Genomic DNA, 23568 nt, shown 5'->3' on the forward strand with positions numbered 1-23568 from the left:
GTTTTTTTTTTTTCAGTGTAGTTCAAACTTCAAACCATATAAATTCATTTTGTTTAGTCATGTTAGAGTAATTCCAAGATGATAGCTTTATTGTCTTATCTCTTAAACCTTTCAGGTTACACTCGTAAAAAAAAAATAAGAGCATTTTTCTCATGTAGCCAGAATGATATGGTTACGTCTAGAAAGTATTTAGTATCATTAGATTTCTTGTCCACATTAAAATTAACTCAGTCATCCCAGGTTACCACTTGCATGTTATTTATTCAAACTAGGGTCAATGCTGGATTGCACTGTCTCTGTTATTGGGTTCCTTAGAACTTACTTATGCTAAAGCAGGTCCTCTGGCCATGCATTGCCTTGAAATGTGTCCCATCCTCAGGTTTGCCCAGTTGACTTTTGTAGAGTTCAGATTACTCTGCTACCCTCTGTATACCTTCCTTTGGGGTAAACTATAGTCAGGATTAAAATAAAAATGGAACGTTTTGTGTGTGCGTGTGTGCGTGTGTGTGTTGGCAAGAATGAATCATAGACCGTTGCAGGTCCACTTAAATCCAACAGAATGCAGACACTAGGTCAAGGCAGATGACAAAAATTTATTGTAATCAGGCTGCTACTGATGGATCAGCGCCACAGAACAGACCAGGGAGCTAAACTGCTACTTGAAGGAATGTTGTACAGCGTATTTAAAGGATGAAATCGTAGAGAAATGGGGAGCCAGGTGGACTGTAGCATTGCTCCCATCATATTTGGACATAAGGGTTTTTGATCAAGGGAATTTCCATCAGTCAGGATAGGAGCTAGTTCCCGAGCCTGGGAGCATGAATTTAGCTTAATCCTGCCAGCAAGATGGAGAAGTTGTCTTTGAGATGGCCGGACTCTGACAACTGTTAACAACAGAAGCTGTTCAGCTATAGGGAAGTACTCAGCTTCCCTAGGACCTGAGAGCTTGAATTTTGTTTCTCTCTATGATTAAATGGAGTCTGAAAACGAAATGGTAGTACTTAATAAGTTTCTTTTTCTTGTTCCCAACAAGACGATATTGTTTTCTTTTCTTTTTTTCTTACATTGTATGCATGAGGGCATATGTGCCCTCCTACCCAACTATCTGTGATGTTAATTAAGGTGCTGATAGCCAGTGCTTTCTGTAAAGCATTACACTAGAGACAAGAGTGTAGTTTGTGATATTAAGATGTGTTTTAGATTGGTTTTTCCTGGTGTTTTAAAATGCCATTAGTAACTCTTGTTTGAATCAGGGTCTTTGTGAACTATCATTTCTCTAACTTAATCATCTCCCTTCAGTAACTGACTTCTAGCTAATAGCTCTTCCTCATCTAGGGACAATTTGGTATTCTGGAAGACAGTACTATCAGAAAGGCAGCTTTACTATGGAATTTTTAACCATAATTCCCAGTTTCAAATTAAGGAATTAACTTTTGGTGGCTCAGGTGTGCTGATATTTTAAATGGTGGCAATTGAACTTTTCCCTTGTTTGAAATTTTTCCTTATATATTAATGGCTTGCAAGAATCGAGTATTTCAGCCAATCAAACTATCTATTTCTATGGTCAGTTTGTTTTACGCAAAGCTTATTAAAATGCGACCCTATAACAGATAGTTCCTTTGTTGCTGACTCCTTCCTTGTTTGGCTGATGCAACTCTGTTGTTTTTAAACATGTCTTTGCTCCCTTGTGTGGCAGATGTATTGGCCTATCCTGTAATTTCTTTGTCCCAAATGCCTTTCAGTGACTTTGGTAACAGCCTTAGTTCCTCTGTTGGCTCTTTTTCTTAGAAATGGTTAGACATCAAACTACATTCGAAGTGTTCGTTGGTATTGGAGTCACACGGTGCATAGATCTTTTCAGTGGTCCAATCAGTTCTTGATTTTTATATTAAAAGTTTGAATAATGAAAATTCAGATAGTAAGGCATTTTGAGAACTAATGGGATGTGTTGACATTTGACAAGTACCACATGTTCTCACCACACTAAATATGAGGGGTGATGCTTATGCCCAATTCATCCATTCTGAAATATGTACATATTTCAGCACATCGTATTGTAACACTATAAGTATATACAGTTTTTATTTTTCCATAAAAATTAATCAGATAAAATTAAATCATTTAAAAATTTTAATTTGACATTATGCTTTTAAGTAACTACTTTATTTTATAATTATATCATTTCTTTTTACACTGAAAATCTTGACCACCATAGAAAATACTGCTTCATCTCAGTATTCAAGCAAAATAATTTCAAAATGGCATTAGTATTCATAAGACCAAATGAACTTTAAATTTTCTTTTGATTATTTTTATAGTATAGTTTGATTTCTGTAGAAGAATGTTAATTTCATTTACTTAATATTATTTTTAATTCCTTTTTCTTGAAATATGTCTTGCCTGTTTTGTATTTATCATAGGTTGACCACTTTGGGTTTTCTGACACAAGAACTTTTAAGCAGCGGTACCTAGTAGCTGATAAACACTGGCAGAGAAATGGTGGATCTATACTTTTCTACACTGGAAATGAAGGGGACATTGTCTGGTTTTGTAATAATACGGTATGTACACATTAGTGATTAGTTGAAATAGTACCTTTTACAGTGATAACCAGGAGAAAATGCTTAGCCGTATAGATGACCAAGAATTACTGCTTTAATTATAATGCTCTTCAGAAATTAAAGGAGAGTCAGCAAGATGGCTCGGCTGGCAATGGCTCATGGCCTGACTTCATCCCTGAGCCCCGCTTGATGGAAGGAGAAAACCAACCCCTATACATTCTTCTTTGATGTTCTCAAGGGTGGTGTGGCATGTGCCCTCCCCAGATGAGTACATAAATGTAATGAAAAATAAATAAACTCAATAGTAATAGAAAGATGGCAAAAGTTCACCAGTGAACGAAAAGCGTCAGTGCTAGGAATTCAGAGCCAGCTTGTGCTGCCCTCTAGTTCAAGGTCAGACTGAAACAGACAGACAGACAGACAAGTAGACAAAATCACATTTGGGGGGAAATTTAGTCATAACACCAGTGGGCAATATTATGTATCCTTGGCTTGATTATGGCCTGTAGAAGGTAAATGTAAGGTTAGAAGTTTTTGTATTTAATACTGTACTTTAAACATAAAGTGAAGATTTGTATTATGATCAAGAAATTTGTAGATGATCAATAAATATTTACAAAATTAATAAATAAGACTGAAACAAAACCAGTGCAAACAAAGAAAATTATAAAAGTTGGTCAGTTGGAAGGGTGTAGCCGAATTTTCATGTAGTTTCCTGTTCTACCGTTTTTTAATTTGTTAGCATTAAAATAGTATAATCTATTAGCTTTCTTCACTAACTTAATGTTCTATCACCTTTTAACAATGCATCTATTAACAAGACGGTTTGGAAGGAACACAGACAGTGCTGCAACTAGAGAATGTCAAGTTTCTGCCGGGAAGCCAGGCTGTGAACTCCTGCCCAGTGGGGAGGACTGTTGTCTCAGTGCCAGTGCCCAACTGGGCACCATACTCAGGGGCTCTTGAAAAATGTTTGCTGAGCCAAACTGAGTTGACAGGAAAGACATTGACTCTAAGTTTACAATTTCTGTCTTACTCATTTGTGATTATTTTCTTCAGATGGCCAGGAACCAAATCTCCTGGGCATGGGGAGTGCACTCCTCTTCGTAGCACTCAGGAAGGTGAGGGTAGAAGATGTAAATTTGAATCTTTCCTGCTTCTATAGTGACACCCAGTCTGCAAAGCCAAACAATGAAAAGAAAAACAAACAAACAAACAAACAAACAAACAATTTAAATGTCAGGCGGTGGTCCCAGCCCTCAGGAGGCAGAGACAGTGTCACAAAGTTCGAGACCAGTCATTTTGAGGTTCCTATGCCTTGCCGTTAGGGACTAGTAACATATTAAACACCTACAGCGTTCACCAGGAATGATATGGCTTTGACCTATATGCTACACTGTCCAATCTCAACAGCCTTCCTAATGCTACAACCCTTTAATACAGTTTCTCAGTTTAATACAGTTGTGGTGACCCGCAGTCATAAAATTATGTCTGTTGCTACCTCATAATTGTAATTTTGCAATTGTTATGAATCATAATGTAAATATCTGATTTTTCCTATGATCTTAGAAGACCCTTGTGAAACGGTTGTTCCATACCTCCCAATGGTCACAACCCACACATTGAGAACGGCTAATCTAATCAGTTAATGCTGTCTGCCTAGGGTGCTTTCTTAGGAAGGATTCAGAGGGCACCGTCCAGCCAAAGGAAAGAGACAGCAAATGGTTAGTGAGGAGCCAGCATTGTGGAGTAAGGAAGCCTAGTGGCCTTGGTGACTGAGCCTTGGGTCTCAGTGTCCTTGCCTGTAAAACCACAGTGCCCGATTCTTGTTTATTGTGCTAATTAAGTGAATTATTACATGTGCAATTAGAACAGTATCTGACACTTTGCAAGCAGTAATTAATAACAGCTGCTGTTAGCTACTGTTGATTTTCTAATAAATTAGATTAAAATCCCAAGGGGGGTTAATATTGCTTATTTATCCTTTAATTCCTTTATGTTGTCTGTGTATGTCTTTGAGGCTTGCGCATCTTTACCTCCTTCCAAGAATATTAACCACAGTGCAGTTTGAAGACTGACATATAGTAGTGACTCGGGGTCAGAGGGTCAGGATAGGAAGAGATGAGGTGACTATTAGATGAACACAGTGATCTTATTTTGCTCCATTGTAGCACAGTGTGGTACAGCTATTGTGGATATTTTTTTCCTGTGGAGCACACATACATTGCACAGTTTTTAAAGAGTCCTTTCTGGTCTGGTCTAACGTCTATTTCATATGGTTTGCAAAAGTTCAATGCGATGTTGTATGGCCCAATTTGACTTGTGAATTTGGGAACTCTTCCTAGGGGTTCATGTGGGATGTGGCCGAGGAGCTGAAAGCTATGCTGGTGTTTGCTGAGCATCGATACTATGGGAAGTCCCTTCCCTTCGGTCGGGACTCCTTCAAGGTAAGCACTCATTTTTCTTTTAAGGTTAAAGCGTTTGGGTACCCTTTCTGGTGGTTATTTAACTTTAGAACATTTTATACTCAAACAGTGTGAGATCACTTTAATTTGAAGTGTCTGAAAACTTAATAATTTTTACTTTATCTTTCATACACACACACACACACACACACACACACACACACACACACACACACACATATAATTTGCACAAAATGAGAATTTTTCTTTGTTTATTCCTTTTTGTGCCAAGGATCAAACGCAGGCTTCCTGTGTGTAGAGCGAACATTTCCACCAATCTTTGGTCTCAGTCGTACCCCGAGAACTTCAAAGCCACGCATTCTTTCTAATTACTGTCACTTTTAAAAAGAAAATTCAGAATCATTCCCTGTATATAACTGTTCTGCCTGAGTGTGGCTGTGCTCCATTTGGGAGCTGGTGCCTGAGAAGTTCAGTAAGGAGCACTTCCTCCCCTGGAACTGCAGGTATGGATGGCTGTGAGCCCGTGTGTGTGCTGGGAACCAAACCCAGGTCCTTTGCAAGAGCAACAAGTGCTGTGACCTGCTGAGCTAACTCTCCAGCTCCCTGTCAGTGGTTCTTTCTTTCTTTTGTTTTGTTTTTAGTGCTGGGGAACCAAGCAGGGCCTAACACGCTTAACGTAGAGGGCTCTACCCTTAAGCTACACACGTATAGCCCCCATTAAAGTTCAATTGTCCAGCCTGGCTTCAGCCAGGACAGTCTTATTCTGTTGCTACACAGAGTGCAGGGAATTCATTGTTTCAACAGTGTCAGTAGCAATTCTGCTCTGTGAATGATGAACTAAGTCACTGTTCTGACCTCAGGAGTAAACGAGCAGGCACATCTATGAGAAGGGGTTCAGTGACAGAGCCAGTGTATAAGAATACACGAGGGCCTGGTGTTCCCATAACCTTTCCCCAAACCTTCTACTTGGGCATCATTTTCTTTCACGAATGTATTGTTTCCCCTCCAGTGTATTCCAATTACTATACTATAGCTATCGTGACTGCCAGCTGAGTTTGTTCTGATTGTTGAGTTTGTTCCAGTTATTGCTGTAGCAAATACACACAATCTTTTGATAAGGGGAAGGGAGTTAATTTTGACTGGGGATCCTTTTCTCGGTCGTCTATGGGATTTAGTTCATCTTTGGCTAAATCGTGGACAGCTTAAATGTGTCAAGACTTAATGAAATTATCTCAGCTGCATCTTAAGCCTAGCTTCATAAGGGGTTATTTCTATTACTTCTACAACCTCAACACGGCCTTCGGCAAATAATATCTGGTGAAAATGGCATTTGGAAAGGGGAGCGCGGGCAAGATGCATGGCAGGTGTGGGCAGAGAACACTTATCCTGTTGGAGAAGCAAGCTTGCAAGCTGTGTTACAGTGTTTGAGATGCTGACATTTCCAGGATAGGGCCAAGGCGCATTGCCAGGGTGGTGGAAAGTTAGTTGTTAAGCCCCTTCAAGAAAACCAAGGAATGGGTTCCCTTCCCCTGGCTAACTGTCCTGTTAAAGGAGAAGTCCTGGGGTAAAGGGGATGGAGGAGGGGAGGGGTGCACACCTATCAGTGTCCTGAGCATTCTTCGCTCTCTGACTCCCTGTGGCTTCTGTAACTGAGGAGCACCACAGAGCCTGAGTTTTCCTCAGTTATGCTGCCTGCTAACTCACCCCCTGATTACAGACTTATGATTAGCCACTGTTTCAACCACCCCCTCCCCCACCCCTGCCCTCTTTCTTTTTTCTTTCTTTCCTTCCTTCTTTCTTTCTTTCTTTCTTTCTTTCTTTCTTTCTTTCTTTCTTTCCTTCCTTCCTTCCTTCTTCCTTCCTTCCTTCCTTCCTTCCTTCCTTCCTCTTCCTTCCTTTCTTTCTTCTCTCTCTCTCTCTCTCTCTCTCTCTCTCCTTTTCTTTTCTTTTCCTTTTTGTAGTTGTGGTCTTTTTTAGTACTAAAGAAATAAAGGCTCTGTCCTGATAGAACTGGTGACCACCAGGCAAGGAGAGTTGTTTTTAGTGTCAGACTTGGCAGCAATTTTTTTCTTTTTCTTTCATTCACTTTACATCCTGATCACTGCGTCCCTCAACCCCCATCTCCCTCCAACAGTCCCTCTGCCCCCTCCTTCTCCTATGATAGGGTGGAGCCTTCCCCTACCTCCTCCCAGCTGCACACTCCCACCCCTGCACATCAAGTTCCTGAAGGACTAAGTGCAGCTTTCCCCACCGAGGCCGGACAAGGCATCCCAGATAGAAGAAAGTATTCTACACACAAGGCAGCAGCTTTAGGGATAGCCTTGGCTCCCATTGTATGGGACCCACATGAAGACCAAGCTGCACATCTGCTACCTTTGTGCAGGGAGGCCTAGGTCCAGCCTTCGTATGCTCTTTGGTTGGTGGCTCAGTCTCTGAAAGCCTCCAAGGGTCCAGATTAGTTCCTATCCCATTCAGGACCCTCAATCATTTCCCCTCTTCCGTAAGAGTCCTCAAGCTCCATCCAGTGTTTGGCTGTGGGTTTCTGCATCTGTCTGAGTCAGCTGTTGGGTGGTGCTATGCTAGCCCCCTCTCTACAAGCATAACAGAGTGTCCTTAGTATCACTAATAATGTCAGGGATTGGTGCTAGCCCATGGGATGGGTTTCTAGTTGGGCTGGTTATTGGTTGGGCATTCCCTCAGTCTCTGCTCCAATCCTCTTCCCTGCATTTTTTGCAGACGGGATAAATTTTGGGTCAAAAGTTTTGTGGGTGGGTCGGTGTCCCTGTTGCTCTAGTGGGGTTCCTGCTTGGCTTCAGTAGGTAGCCTCTTTAAGTTGCATATCCCCAATGTAGTGAGTCACAGCTAAGGTCACCCCTTGATTCTTGGAAGTCTCCCTATCCCAGATCCCTGGCCTGTCCTTCGAAATGCTCCCCACCCGCAGCTTGGCAGCACACCATAGTGACAATAGTGACAAACTCTTGTTGCAGTTTCTTTTTATTCACCAACAGAAATGCCTTTCAAACCTCATAAGGTCACTGGCCTCTACCATCAGACATGAGCTAAGGGCTTAAGAAGCCTCCCTGTACAGACTCTGTGTGTCTCCATAACTATGAAGCCTCCCTGTACAGACTCGGTGTGTCTCCATAACTATGAAGCCTCCCTTTACAGACTCCATGTGTCTCCATAACTATGAAGCATGCCTTTAGCTGTTTAAATTTCTCAACAAAAGCCAGAGCTCTGGCAGAAGAATCACACTGGGTAAATGTTCAAGTAGGGAATAGCAAGATCTCTCTTTGTCTGTTAAGGGAAGTATGTTACATGTTCAAATATGTGCTATGTCTTGCATTTGAAAATAAGCTCTAAAGCGAAAAAATTACATTTGATTGGAAAACACATCATGTTCTTTCACAGATTTAAAACTACCTTTCCTAGATGGCTTTGATGTGGATGATGTGGGGTCTTAGCTCAGTTGTCTGGAAATTTATTTCAAGTAATGAAAACTCTGAACCTATGCTGTGCCTCAGCTCCTATTACGGGCACACTTATACCTGTTTTTTTTTTTTCTTTATTCTTAAATAAATACGCACATATATAGGATTCCCAACACTTGAATTTCCTGACATCAGAACAGGCTCTGGCTGATTTTGCAGAGTTAATCAGGCACTTGAAAGAAACAATCCCAGGAACTGAAGGTCAGCCTATCATCGCCATTGGGGGCTCTTATGGTGGCATGCTCGCAGCCTGGTTCAGGATGAAATATCCTCACATAGTTGTCGGGTAAGTTCATTGATTCTTGACACAGTTCTTAACAATCAAGAGAAAATTAGAGACTTGTTTTGGGTAAAACATGCTCCGAGCTGTGTTATATGAACACTTCTTTCTCATTAACAACAGTTTTGGGCCAGGTATGGTGGCACACACCTTTAACTTCAGTACTTGGAAGGCAGAGACGGGTGGATCTTTGAGTGTTTGACGCCAACCTGCTCTACATAGTGAGTTTCAAGACAGCCAAGGATATGTAGAGAGACTATGTCTCAAACAGCAACAACAAAAAAAATATCAACAATATGAAGAAACCCCAACAATGCTCTGTTTCTAATCATCTTTGTTTCATTTCAATTTTCATACTAAAGCTGAATTTAGTATTTAGTATTTAGTGTTTCAGTTTTAAGAGTACTTACTGCTGTTTCAGAGGGCACCTAGTTTGGTGCCTAGCACCCATGCCAGGTGGCTCACAACTACCTATAGCTCCAGGTCCAGGGGATCTCACCCCTTCTCTACCCCCCACAGGGATTTAGACACACACACACACACACACACACACACACACACCACACTTGAGTGTGTACACACATGCATGCACACACACACATTTAAAAAAGCAAAACAAACCAAAAGCACGAACAGATGAATTTCATTTCTCTTTCGCTCCTCCCATTTCCCTGATCATTTAGAGCTCTGGCAGCTTCCGCCCCTATCTGGCAGCTTGATGGTATGGCCCCCTGTGGAGAGTTTATGAAGATTGTAACTAAAGACTTCAGCCAAAGTGGTCCACATTGTTCAGAAAGTATCCGTAGATCCTGGAGTGTCATTAATCGACTCTCAGATACCGGTAAGCTTCCATTAAGAGTCAGAATTTGCAGTATGATGTTTGTTTGTTAATCTTTAACTTATTAAAAATCAACACTGGCATTTTTTGTAACTTTGTAGATAATTGTGCGTTTGTATGTGTGTATATGTATGATGCATTATATGAATTTGTATTGGTTTTTATGTGTTGGGTAAGTGCCTGTTAGTACGGTATGTGATCATTGTGCGTGCGTGCGTGCGTGCGTGCGTGCGCGTGTGTGTGTGTGTGTGTGTGTGTAGGTTCGAGGTCAACTTAGGGTTCCTTTCTTCTACCATGCCCCTCTTTTCTTTATGAGACATCGTCTCTCAGTGAGCCTGCAGCTCATCCATAGGATAAGCTAGTCTGCCAGGAACCTTCAGGTATTGGCTTACCTTTCCCCGTCCTTATAGGCACACACCACCACTTCTGGGTTTTTATATGGGTTAGTGGGGATTCAAACTCAGGTCCTTAGGTTTGCACAGCAGGTACTTTACCTACTGAATGATCTCCGAAGCCTAACACTACCACATATTACACACACACACGCACACACACTCATAGATACATATATGTATAGGGAATCATACCAATCAAAATGAATGAATGAATACATTTTTACAAAGTAAGTGCTTAGTATTGGCAATATCCAGATCAAGAAAAGACAAAACCACCACCACCAAAGGAAAAAAAAAAGACAAAAAGACAAAAAATCTCATAAACCCTCTGCCCTCTGCTGCTGACTACAGAAATGCTTTACACCGACATGGCGACTCTCTGTTAAACCATAGGCTGATTTTCTGATTTTTGCAACTTAGTAATGATAGTTGCATAGTATATGGGATTTTGGTTTTGGTCTGCTGTATTTTGTGCCATATTCTAATTATTAAGTGTATCCATTTGTTTTATTTAGTTGTAGTTTATGCATTTTTTTTTAGTATTCTCACTTATTTCACTAGTATCTTAAACTGGGAAATAATATCAATTTTGCTAAGTTCTATGGGTTTATCTAGTTGCCCTAAAATATTTATTGGCTGTTGGATGTTTCCTGTAATATCAAATGATGAATAGATGATTGGTGGACCTGTAGATTAGCGGTGTCCTTTAATCTGCAGGCAGTGTAATACCAAATGATGAATAGATGATTGGTGGACCTGTAGATTAGCGGTGTCCTTTAATCTGCAGGCAGTGGTCTCCGGTGGCTCAGGGACACTCTTCACCTGTGTAGTCCCTTGACTTCTGAGAAGATGCCAACGTTGAAAGGATGGATAGCTGAAACCTGGGTGAACCTGGCCATGGTGAACTACCCGTATGCATGCAACTTTTTGCAGCCTTTGCCTGCTTGGCCCATCAAGGTAACAAAAATGTTATTGTCTTCCCCCCCCTCCCCTCCCCCTCCCCTCCCCCTCCCCCTCCCCCTCCTCTTCCTCCTCCTCCTCCTCCTCCATATTTTTCTTTTTCTGATATGCATTCTCTGACTTTCAACATCAAAAAATAAAATCCTATGTAATTGGAAATTTACTCTATAAAATTTATGATTATGAGATGGGATCCTGGGCTCTACCGTTTTCCGATCGAATGGCATGTTAGCCATGTCTTTTGACCTCAGCTTTCTCACTCGAGAAGTGAAGACAAATTTCTTCAACTACAGTGTTGTGGGAGTGAGGAGTAAGGCCAGTAGCTGGTTCTGATAGAATCACTGCTACATGCCAAACGCTGGGTGTACTTGGCGGACGTAATATATGCTGCTTGGTGCTATGTGTATCATGCCTAGATCCACGTAACGCATGTGTATCATGCTATGTGTATCATGTTACATGTATCATGCCTAGATCCATGTAACGCATTAACTAAGTGTAATAAATGGCGGCTTTTGTCATCAGACTGCGGTGCAGTGAGCTGTTAAAGGCAATCTAACTGCTACGCTTACCATGGCTGATCTCCATGCCAAGCAGCAGCATGCAAAACTATCATTTCATGTGCTGTGGTGAGAGCGTGGCCTGATTCCACTGCTTACCACTCTGTGCTCCTACACAAGGGGACTTCGTCCCCGCACTCCCTGTCTTCATCTACACACAAAAGTAAATTATATATTCCACTGAGGACCATGCAAAATGTTAGATTTGAAGACACTTGAGAATCGTACATTTTGATAATTTTATGTTCTTTATCCATAGTGAAAATATATCACACCCATTTTCAGTCTTTCATAATGCTAAAGGATTTTGTTTTGGTTTTCAGTCAAAGTTTCTCAGTGTAGCCTGACTGTCATGGAAATAGCTCTGTATTTTGAGGCTTGCCTTGATCTCAGAGATCCACCTGCCTCTGCCTCCCGAGTGTTGGGACTAAAGGCCTGTGGCACTACTTCCCGACTATGCTAAAGTTCTTTCAATGGTAAAAGGATTTATTACATATGTTCACCTTTAAATGTTTCTTTGTTAAGAATGTCCCTCTTAAAAACAAAGTCTGGCAGAGTTTATGGTTAAGGTTTGAGGATATAATTGAAGGGATTTCTAAAATGGGTTTTGGAAGTGAAACTAGAATTTGTCATGTGAGAGTAGGGTTTCAGGAGTACCAGCCCAGCCTCCAGTGTGGCTGCCATCTTGGTACCCTCTCAGATGCGGAGCTATTCTGGTCCCTGCACTTGTCTTCACAGGTTCCGGCCTTGAAGCCACTCTGTTGTCCAGGCAGGCCTCCCAAAGTTGCTGGGATTGCAAAGCTGTGTCATTAGGTCTGTTTTGCAAGTACTTTAATTTAGCAGTCCCTTTTATTAAAACTTTGAAGCACCTATTTTCTATTGGACTTATTTACTTGGTGTTCAGTGCGTTCGTGAAGAAACAGTTAAATTAAGATGTCATTCGATGTATGTCAGCTCAATTATCATCTTTTAATTTGCCTTTTGAGTTTAGTACATTCGTTTACATTGCCTACTGTTAACAGAAACTACATGTCCGTGGAGAAATAATTAGAGAGTTGATATGTAGAACCCAGGAAGACGAGAAAGGGAAAATAGAAAACCCTTCTGGCACTTGACTCATAAAAGCCACCGAGCCTCTTCTCAGCTTTTAAACAACATTGTTGTGGTTTTCTTTCTTAAGTTGTATGCGGGTACTTAAGTGCCCATGTGGGGACTAAGTAAGAGCTGCTGAGCCATTGCTCCAGCCCCTGAAGGTCATGTTAAGTATAATGAGTTAGACTCAGAAAAATGCTGCATGTTTTCTTTCTCATATGGAACACAGATTTAAATTTCTGTTTCTCTGTCACTATCTGTCTCTCTGTGTCTCTCTGTTTCTTCTCTCTCTCTGTCTCTCCCTCTCGTGTGTAAACCAAAAGAGGACCAGGGGAGGAGAGGCCGAGACCTTAACATCAAGGAGTGGAACCAGAGAGAGTCATAGAAACATGTGACACAAAGGCGAAGGTGTCTGTGAGCCAAGAGGCTGCTGCTCAGGGCACCTGTAGCTCTAGTCTCAGGGAATCTGACATTGATGCCAGGTATGGATGTGATACACAGGTATACTAGTAGGCAAAACACCTATATACATAAAATAAAATTTAAAAAATGACTCCTTGTTTCCAGTTTTCTGAAAGGTCATGATTTTGTTTTTCTTTATGGCTGAATAGAATTGCGTATTATTTGTAAATACCACAGTACGTCTACCACCCTCTGTTGGGGGCAGGTAAGCAGATCGGTTGTTTGGACATGATGAACAGTGTAGCAGTTGGCAGGGATTTCCATGTTACATCTATCTTTGAGGCACGCTTGCCCCCTCACTGTTCTGGTTATTTAGCTCAGAGTGGAGGAGCTGCAGTTCTGCTCTGTCTTTTGGGTAGCTTCCTGACTGATTTGCGTGTGTCTATTTTATTATACACTCTTGCCTGTGGTAAATAAGAGGTCCTCTCCCCCTGTCCTCACCAAGGTCGGTTGACATTTGTTATCTTGACCGTGGCCGCTCTGTCTCGAGGAAATGAAATCTCAGAAGAGTTTTATTTTGCATTTTCTTGATGGCTGAGGACTTCAACACTTTTTTCAAGTATTTATCGGCCATGTGTCTTCCATTCTTCCTCCCTTTCTCCCTCTAACCCCCTTCTTTCTTCCTCACCCCTTTCATCTTTCTTTGCTTTGCACACACAAATGGGGTTTGTTTTATTTTATTAGCTTAGTTTGAAAGTTTTAAGTCCACAGATCATTGTCAAGAATAGTTTCATAAAAGATGATATGCACTTACCAGGACAGAACCACAACTAATATTTTCCAGTATTTTTAAATTATTATTACTATCTTTCTTTTGAGACTATATCATTTTTCTCTTTCTCTTTTCTCCCTTAACTCCTCCCATGTACCCTCTTTTTCTTTAATTACTTTTGTTGTTTTTGGTGGTGGTGGTGGTGGTGGTGGTGGTGGGGTGTGTGTGTGTGTGTGTGTGTTTGTGTGTGTGTGTATTCATAAATATATCAATATAGCCTACTCAGCTCTTACAGTGATACTGTGTAAATGTTTCAGGCTGACCATTTGGTATTGGATAAACCAATTGGTGTGTTCTTCCCTGGGGAAGACTGAGTCTCTCACTCTCAGTGTTCTTTGTTTTTCCATCCTCCCTTGTAACCTATATACATGGGTCATTTGCATTTCTTTCTTGAAGCTGTGCTAGTTGCCTCTCTTATCACTGCGACTAAATACCTGACAAGAAGCAACTGAAGAGAGAAAGAGTATATATCTCACCTTATCTTCAAGGGGAACAGTAATAAAATATTTCCCAATAGCAAGAAAGTTAAAAAACAACATTAAGTAAGCACAACAAGAGGACTAAGATTATAAAAATCAGAATATTTTTTAAAAAAACAAGTGAAATTCAGAATATACTGAAAGTTGAGAGTGTGGAAAGAAGGAAACCCAGGGGCAAAAAGAGTAAACAACCTAAGGGAAAGAAATAGTATATTACCCAATTGTGAGGTAACATAGGTGAGAATAAGAAAGGAACAGCAAGACTATAAAAATACAGTGAAGCAATGATTGCACTGAGAACGAACAAGGAAAAGCACAAAGGTAAAAACAACAGGAAAAAGGAAGGAGAGTGAAAATGCAAAAACAAAAATTAGGAAAAAACGATGAAACATTAATGTTATGTGATAAGATCTTGTCTATAAAAACAATAAAGCAGTGTGTGGTGGGATCTTTGCAATCCAAATCCAGGGATATGGAGACAGTGACCCCTGAGTCTTGATGGCTAACCAGCCTGTCCTACTTGGTGAGTCCCCCAGGCAATGAAAGGAGATGGATAACACCTAAGGAATGACTCCTAAGGTTGCTCTCTGGACCACACATACACATGTATACCCACATGCACACACAAATATGTATACAAACAAAATTTAATAAATTTTGCATTCTTCTGAAAATATAGACCTTCACTCAGCAAAGATTTAGTTATTAGAAGCTTTGCTGTGCCCTGCGGGAGATGTTCTGAAATCAGACGCATGCAGGACAGTAGTGCAAGGTACACTCTAAAAATAGGTACACAGGCTGAGAAGAGAGTCGTTTAGTTCCTCCAGCCTGGGAAACACACACAGGGGTAACCTCAGAGAAGGGGGAAAATTTGAGATGTTATAAAGGGTGACTTGCTGAGTCATTTGTGGATTTAATGCATGGGGAAAAGGGGTTTGAGGAAAGAGGGAAAGAGCATGGTGAAGAATGGTTTACTTGGCTACTGGGGAATCAGTAGGACTGCTTTGCATATCATGCAAATGACTGACTTATGTCCCTACCCTACAGAAAAGTTAAAGATTTTTCCTTTGAGAGAGGAAATTATTCTTCAGAAACAGAACTTTTTAAATGCATTAAGATGTTTAGCGACACGTCATGATGAAAGTCGAGATAACCTTTCCTCTTTGTTACTAAACCAGTTTTCTATTCATGTTCGACTCTTCCCATGTTTATCTCTTAGGAGGTGTGCCGATACTTGAGGAATCCCAATGTGTCCGATACAGTGCTGCTGCAGAATATTTTCCAGGCTCTGAATGTGTATTATAATTATTCGGGCCAAACAAAATGCCTGAATATTTCACAAACAACCACAAGCAGTCTGGGCTCTACGGGCTGGAGCTTTCAGGTGAGCGGGCATTATTTCCCTGAGGGCAGCATGCTCTTTCCTCAGACTGTTGTACTGTAATACGTCGCCCGGCATTTCCTACCTCACCAGCCACATGACCCCCTCCCCCCTCCCTTCTTCCCTTTCTTCCTATATTTAATCATCAGCACATATACAATGAATAGTTTTCATTGGTTATGATCTCTTATGTTTCAGAGATATAAAAATAATTTATATGACTATTATCATAAAATATAGACTGTTGAGGGAGGTAGATAAGCACTTTAATAGACCTTGACAAGTCCTGGAAAAGAAGCATTGTATGGACACATGAAAGAAAGAGAGGCTAATTTGACTCTGAGTCTCTCTTCCATCACCTGAACATTAAGGCTCTCAGGGTTTTCCTGAGGGTCAGTGGTCAATCATAGGAAAGGAGTCCTTGCAAAAGAAAGGAAGCAAGGAAGAAGAAAGAAAACATAGTACAAACATAGCTGTGACTTCTCAGCTGTGTCTTTTTAGGAGAAACAAGGTGTTGAGTGGTGGAGAAGTTGGAGGCAGGGTGAAGTAGGGGGCTGAAGCTCCAGTGCAAGTGCAGTTCCTAGACCCTGACCCTGGCTGAATGACCTTGACCCTGGCTGAATGACCTTCTGTAATTTTAATTGTTCTCTTTTTGCTTCATTTTCCCTTTGTTTTCTTTCCTGCTTTGCTTCTCAGGCCTGCACAGAAATGGTCATGCCCTTTTGTACTAATGGTATTGATGACATGTTTGAACCCTATCTGTGGGACTTGGAGACGTATTCCAATGACTGTTTTAACCAATGGGGAGTGAAACCACGGCCTCATTGGATGACTACCATGTATGGTGGCAAAAACATCAGTTCACACTCCAACATCATTTTCAGGTGAGTTTGCTGTTTGATGGAGACACTTGCAGAATGTTAGAAAACAGAACTAGGAAAGCGGTAGGTTATAAAGTTAACACTGAATACATTAGTGATGCTAGTCCACTTTGCTATTGAGTTCCAGACACAAGGTAGGTGCTCAGTAAACATCAGATGAGGAGCCGACCTTAATAAATAATAAATGGCAATGGGTACAGTCCTACTTTGGTGATTCTTTTCATAGCACAGTAGTTTTCTTGGGAGGATTTGTATTTTCTAAAACCCATAGATTATTTGACCAATGGTGATTCTCAGTTATTTACATAGAGATTCAGAAGGGACCCCCATCCCATGAAGAATTAACATCATTTCTCAGGCAAATTAATTATTGCCAGTGATTAAATGAGGTTGTATGTTTGGGATTTTACTCAGGTATATTCTCTTAGGAAAACAGTATTTTATTTTGTTTTTGGATTTCCCAATGGACGGCATAGCTTTCACATGTGTGAACCAAGAAATTCAAGTCCAGGCACATGCTAAGTCTCTCAGCAAGTGCTTCAGAAGATGTTTTAAATCAGATGCAGTTTTCTCCTTACTTGGTTGCGGGGACTTTTTGTTTTGCAAATAATGGAGGGTTTTCTATCTGAGTTGAGCTTATTAATTGGAATATAATCCATCTTCTGTATGATTTCTGTAAAAATTTATTGTGTAGAGAGAAATTAAGACTTCTATTTGGGGGGGAGGATGGGGAGGGGAACACCTATAAAGAAGGGGAGGGGGAGGGATTAGGGAGATGTTTGCCCGGAAACCAGGAAAGGGAATAACACTCGAAATGTATATAAGAAATACTCAAGTTAATAAAAAAAAAAAAAGACTTCTATTTGGCATGAAAAAAAATACAAACAAAAACCTTCACCCACATGTGAGTACCTTAGGTCTGCATAGCAGTGAAAAGAACTATGAAATAGGTCAGCAAATTCAAGTTTTATGTTCTTACTCCCTGCATATTATAGAAATATATTATTATAAAATATACAATATTATATTAATAAACAGAATAATATATTATAGTATAGAATATATTATATAAAATATAATAGTATATTATAATCAATACAATAAAATAATCCATATTAGTATACTAATTATAGCATATTAATTATATGATACATGCAAAATATGTGATATATATTATACATTATTTTATTATATATTGTGTATATATTATAATATATTTTTATATTATTTATATCTATGTATTTTATATATAGATGTGTTTAACAAAAAAAAGGGTAATGAAGACTCCTAGAGATAGATTACATTGTGCTTTATTAACTTTAAAATTTTTGAATGCTAATGAACAAAAACCAACAGCTTCTGAGAGACATTGGATTATGGAAAAGAAAAAAAAACTACTGAACTAAATCAGCCTGTTTATATTAAAGATGTCCTAACTTCAAAATGGAAGGAAAGGATATGCTATGTTGGGAAAGAATGTATGTTTTGTCTTTGTTTCAACAAGGGAAGAAAAACTGGATTCCTTCAAAATTAATAAAAATCAAATTTGACCGAAGGAGACCTCCTAAAGATCCTAACTACAGAATGCTTCCCAATAAATGTTTGCCTAGCATTTTCCAGTTCTTAGTTCTAGTTCCATGTTACTTGCAGTTTGAGTCTTGCCCTGGTTCACTTTGTCCATGTGTGTCCTGATAGCTGCTCTCTCATGACGACCTCCCTTGGTGACCTGCTCATCACTCCTCCTCCTAGAGCCTCTGTCTCATAGCCACCTCTTCTCTTCCTTCCTAGTGGTCCTCCTCCTATCTCTTTCCCCCTTGGACTCTTGGCTAGGATCCAAAATTCAGCCTTCCTATCTCCTCTTCCCAGTCATTGGCTGATTAGCTCTTTATTGACCAATCAGAAGGTGATGGAGAAGAATGTTTACAAAACACTGAGACAGGTGATGCTTTATAAAAATAACAATACCAAAGTCCAGCCTATACTCAACTCTTTGCCTGTATAGAAATCAGCATTTGAATAATACAAAGACAACTGTTACACAGTGCACCGAAGCATTGTTCCTTCAATGACCAATGCCAAGAATGTGTTATTTACTTTGTAGTTGTTGGTTGTAGTTCTCTTGAGCCCTTAAACATTACAGGCTGTTTCCATTGCTCTTGGATACCATCCAGAACACGATCAGAAGATAGCACAACATCAGCACAACTGAGTCATAGAACCTGGCAAAACCAAGCTGTATGGACCTGGAAACTCCATCCCTGCTGGCTAGCTTTCATTGTGCTTGAAGGTGTTGAACAAGCTACTAGAGAAAGAAACAAATCATTACCAGTCATCAATCATACATACCCAGCTATGAAACCTGTGAGCTACAATACTGGTCACTCAAGATATGCCCAATGGTGCACTAGTGGCACAAACATTATGGCAGTTATCAGCCACTTTCTCATTGGATTTAAGACCAGCTCCACAAGGTGAAACCCATACCCAGCATCATTATCAGTGGAGAACAGAGTGTAGACATGCCATAGACCCTAGGGAAGAAGAGATTAATGCACCTCTCAACTCTCATTTAAATATTTTCCTTTTAATAAAAAGACTTCATGTTCCTCTATTGGGAAAGACAACACTCATTTTATTGTTTTGTGACAAGGTTTCATGTGGTCCAGGCTGACATTGAACTCATTATGTAGCTAAGGAAGACCCTGAATTACTGACCTTCTTTCCTCCACCTCTCCCATGGTGCATTGCTGGTGTGTGCAACCATGCCCAGCAATGACATTTTAAGGTAGTGTTTTGAAGAAGCTCTTTGAATCTCTCCACCATCTTACCTAACCACTATTTCTAGCAGCCACCAAAAGCCAAAGAGAAAAACACCCATAGTGGTTTTCTGTACACAGGTATTTTTCAGTGACAACCACAATATGAAGGTTTTAAGATTATTTTTAGTACTTCTAGTACTTGGCGGATACATTGTACTTCTCAGTTGTGCAGAATGGAGGTCAGAGAGTATAGCCAAGGGGTGTTTGTACATGCGCGTGTGTGCATGTGTGCGCGCATGCAATGTGCTGGTAGCTTTATTAGGATCATTGCATTGTCCAAATGAATGTTACATGGGAGTTTTAACTGTGGCTTTAAAGCAAATATACATACGTTCTAGGCCACACATTGACAGAGAGGTAGTAACTGGCATAAACCCTTCTGTGAGTCAGTAGGCCAAGAAAGTGATTCTAGCTGTCCCATACATAAGTGGTAATCAGTGAGAAGTTGTAATGACATCTGGATCAGCCACAATGAGGAATGAGGAAGAATGAGACAGAAAAATGTCAAAGATGGCTGAACACACAAGTTACATTTGAAATGATCCCAAGGTGCCATAAAATTGCAAGCATTCACCATAAATGACAGCATTCCTCAAAATCCCTCTATCACAGTCCCCATCAAAACCCAAGATGCCTTTTGTTATTTGTTTGTTTTATTTTGTTTTGGTTTGGTAACAGAATTTTAATAAACTGATGTTAAAATTCCTATAAATATACAAGAGACACAGAATAGCCAGTCTTGAAAAGGAAGAAAAAAATTAAACTTCCTGACTTCAAATGTAGAAAAGCAGCAGTTTCCAGGACATTGTAATTCTGACTTAATATTAGACATGCATGTATCTAACATAATCCCAAATCTAATCAGTGAGAAGAGAACCTCATATATAATGTATTATATATAAAGTTGACCTTCATATATACTAGTCAGTTGGGCTTTTTGTTGTTGTTGGTTTGGTTTGGTTTACTATGGCCGACCCTCATGGAGCTAGTCAACAAGGGAGGGGAGAAGGGGCGCTGCAGAAACAGGAGAGTGGATGGTCAGACACATGAGACAAGAATGGAGACGACTGTTGTGAAGGATGGGAGCGTACAAAGGGATATTGAGAGCTTGGGAAGAAGAGGGGACTGAGAATCAACAAAACCAAATTTTATTGAAAATAATACTCAGTATGCTAATTAAAATTTTTAAATAAAATAATAGAAAAAAATAAAAATTTTATAAGTGTGGCCTTGAATTTCTGGTCCTCTTGCATCAGTTTCTCAGTCCTGAGATTATAGCTGTGCACTACCATGCCTAACGAGGATGAATTATTAAACTTGAAGGCAAAAAGGTACATGAACCAGTTAAAACTAGGTCAGAAGCCAGACAGAGTGGCCTGCACCTGTAGATTCCCACAGGAGGACTGCTATGGATTTGAAGTGAGCATGGCTGCACAGTGAGTTCCAGGCTGGCTCGGGCTAGAATGAGACTCTGTCTCCAAACAAGAAAAAAAAAGTGATCAAAAATTTCAAATAATATATCCAAATAGAATACACACAAAAAGATGATAAATACCAGTTGGGGGTGAGTGTAGAAATCAAGACCACAGTGAAACCTGAAATTCTATTCCTAGGTTTACTCGGAAATTAAGCTGTACGTATGCATGAGACTTTGAAAGTGATAATGTTCAAATGCATAATGCTCATGAGCTCCAAAAGGTGAAAACTAAAAAGGACATCAATTTTTCCTGTTTCCCTCTCTTGCAGCAATGGTGACCTAGACCCGTGGTCAGGAGGTGGAGTCACCAAAGACATCACAGACACCCTGGTGGCTATCAACATCCCTGAGGGGGCCCATCATTTAGATCTTCGAGCCCACAATGCCTTCGATCCTTCCTCTGTGCTGTTATCTCGCTTATTGGAAGTTAAACACATGAAGAAATGGATTGCAGATTTCTATAGCAATTCTACTTGGAAGTCCTGAGCCACTTTTAAAAAATATTTTTTTTTTGTTTTCTTCTTATATGTTCCCTCCACCCACATACCCATCCACTTTTTTTTTTTTTATATGTAACTATGTTCTCTCATTAGTCATTGTGTTTGTTGGGCCAAAGTTGAGACACAAGAGAGCGACATGGGTGGGCACAGACATCCCACCTAGGTGACTCCTCCTGTCTCACTGTCTTTGTGTCATCATGGCAGCTCACAGGCCATCAGAACTGGCGTGGTTCCTCACTGCCTTTCACCAGAGGGAGAACCCTTCTCTCACCAGCGGGGAGGACTCCTTGGCTTTGAGGCTGAAGTCTCTCTGGTCCATTGTAAGCCCCTATTCGTGCCACAAAAGGGAAGGCAGAAGCTTGATTAAAAACGCTGCAGCTGCCCTCTGGTAGGATGTGGGATGCCAGTCCAGGAAACGGGGCAGCTTCCTTTGAGCTCAGAGTGACTCTGAACTGGGCAGCCATAAAGAGCCAGGCAGACCTACCTGTGAGTTGCTCCAGTCTCCCTCCAGCTGTTGGGAGGTCAGTGTGCCTGGGCTGGCTGCTTTTGGAAAGTCCTTTTTCTCTTTCCCACTTGGCAGCTCTCCTTAGTTCTGGGATATTTGCCACCGGTGGTACTGCCAGGAAGGAATCTGGCCTTCTCCTGCTCTCTTTGTTTCCAAGTTCAATTTTTTGCGGTGATCTGGCTAAATTCTGCCAATTTAGGAAAAGTGCTTTTTTTTTTTTTTTTTTTTTTTACTTTAAAAACTGGACAAATTCTGTTAATAAAAATCCTTTAAAAATAGACAAATCTTCTATTGAAAAAGTAGAATGTACTTCTGTTTATTTTGTAAGGAAATTTTATGTTCCAGTCATTGTTTCAGGTATTACTAAAGCCTTCAGCATCAGGAAACCAAGCAGCAGGTGTGTGGGGACTTTCCTGTGTAGCTTCCAGAAGGCCAGCCGATAGTTCGAGCAGGCAGCGTATTTGGCATGAATGAATGGCAGAGTCTTCCCCTTTCCAAGGGCTTGGGACTTTCAATAGATTACACTGAGACCTTTCTTCTAAGGGACTTTTCTAGATAGGAAATAAGATTGAATCCAAACCTCTAAGGGACACAGATCATCAGTTTCTTCTCAGCAGAAAGACCTCTTCCTCCCAGTATTTTTTATTAAGTTCTTCGTCATGTTCTTACCATGGTTTGGAAACAGATCTTGCTTTTTAGAAACTACCCCTAGACCCCTGACAAGGTTTTATTTTATTATTTCTTCCTTGTTTTTGAGATTATAATATAACTACAACATTTCTATTTTCTCCTTTTCTCCCTTTAAATAGTCCCATATACCCCTCCGTGCTTTGAATGCATGGCCTCCTTTTTTTTTTAAATTGTCACTGCATACATATATGTATATACATATATGTTTTTCTAAATGCAACCTGCACAATCTATAAAGTTACTTTGATGAATGCTCTCAGGGTTGACAGTTCAGTGTTGAATAACGAGTTGATGTGCGCGTCCCCGGGGAAGACTTTCTCTGGCTCTCAGCTTTCCGTAGTTGCCTATAGTTCTTTACATAGGGTGGAGCTTTGTCGACTTCTCCCACCCCTTTGTGTGTGTGTGTGTGTGTGTGTGTGTGTGTGTGTGTGTGTGTTGATGAATACACTCATGTTTAGGCTTCATAAATATTTAGTGGAGAACATTATTACTTTTATTTTATGATTTTAGGCTGTTTTTCACAAAATCTTTTTAAAATTTTTTTTTAAATTTACTTTACATCACGATTGCTTCCTCCACCCAGTCCTCCCCCAGCCCCTCCTCCACTCCCTCTCCTCTTCTTTTCTGAGAGGGTAGAGAACCCCCTTTCAGACACCCCCTAACCCCCAGCATATCAAGTCTCTTCAGGGGTAGGCATCCTCTCACACTGAAACCTAGTTGGGCGAATGTATTCCACAGACAGGCAACAACTTGAAAGACAGCACCACTCCAGTCGTTGGGGGACTTACATGAAGACCAAGCTGTACATCTGGTACATATGTGGTGGGAGAGGGGCCTACATACAGCTCATGTGTGCTCTTTGGTTGGTGGTTCCATTTCTGAAAGCCCCCAAGGTTCCAGGTTAGTTGACTCTGTTGGTCTTCCTGTGGAGTCCCTATCCCTTTTGGGGCCCTCAATTGTTCCCCCAACTCTTCCATAAGAGTTCCTGAGCTCCATCCA

At 40.5% G+C, this 23568-nt stretch overlaps 1 protein-coding gene across 1 annotated transcript in view; it reads left to right on the forward strand.

Moving 5' to 3' along the window:
• Positions 1-22181, forward strand: part of Prcp (prolylcarboxypeptidase) — a 52353-nt gene extending 30172 nt beyond the window's left edge. Inside the window, 8 exon segments of the mRNA NM_001106281.4 lie at positions 2421-2561; positions 4907-5008; positions 8583-8764; positions 9442-9599; positions 10779-10948; positions 15536-15700; positions 16394-16581; positions 21144-22181. Coding sequence (NP_001099751.2) covers positions 2421-2561; positions 4907-5008; positions 8583-8764; positions 9442-9599; positions 10779-10948; positions 15536-15700; positions 16394-16581; positions 21144-21360 — 1323 coding nt within the window. The 3' untranslated portion in view covers positions 21361-22181.
• The last annotated feature ends 1387 nt before the right edge of the window (positions 22182-23568 follow it).

Source organism: Rattus norvegicus, chromosome 1 (assembly GCF_021556685.1).
Source record: "Rattus norvegicus strain SHRSP/BbbUtx chromosome 1, alternate assembly SHRSP_T2T, whole genome shotgun sequence".
Lineage (NCBI taxonomy): Eukaryota > Metazoa > Chordata > Mammalia > Rodentia > Muridae > Rattus > Rattus norvegicus.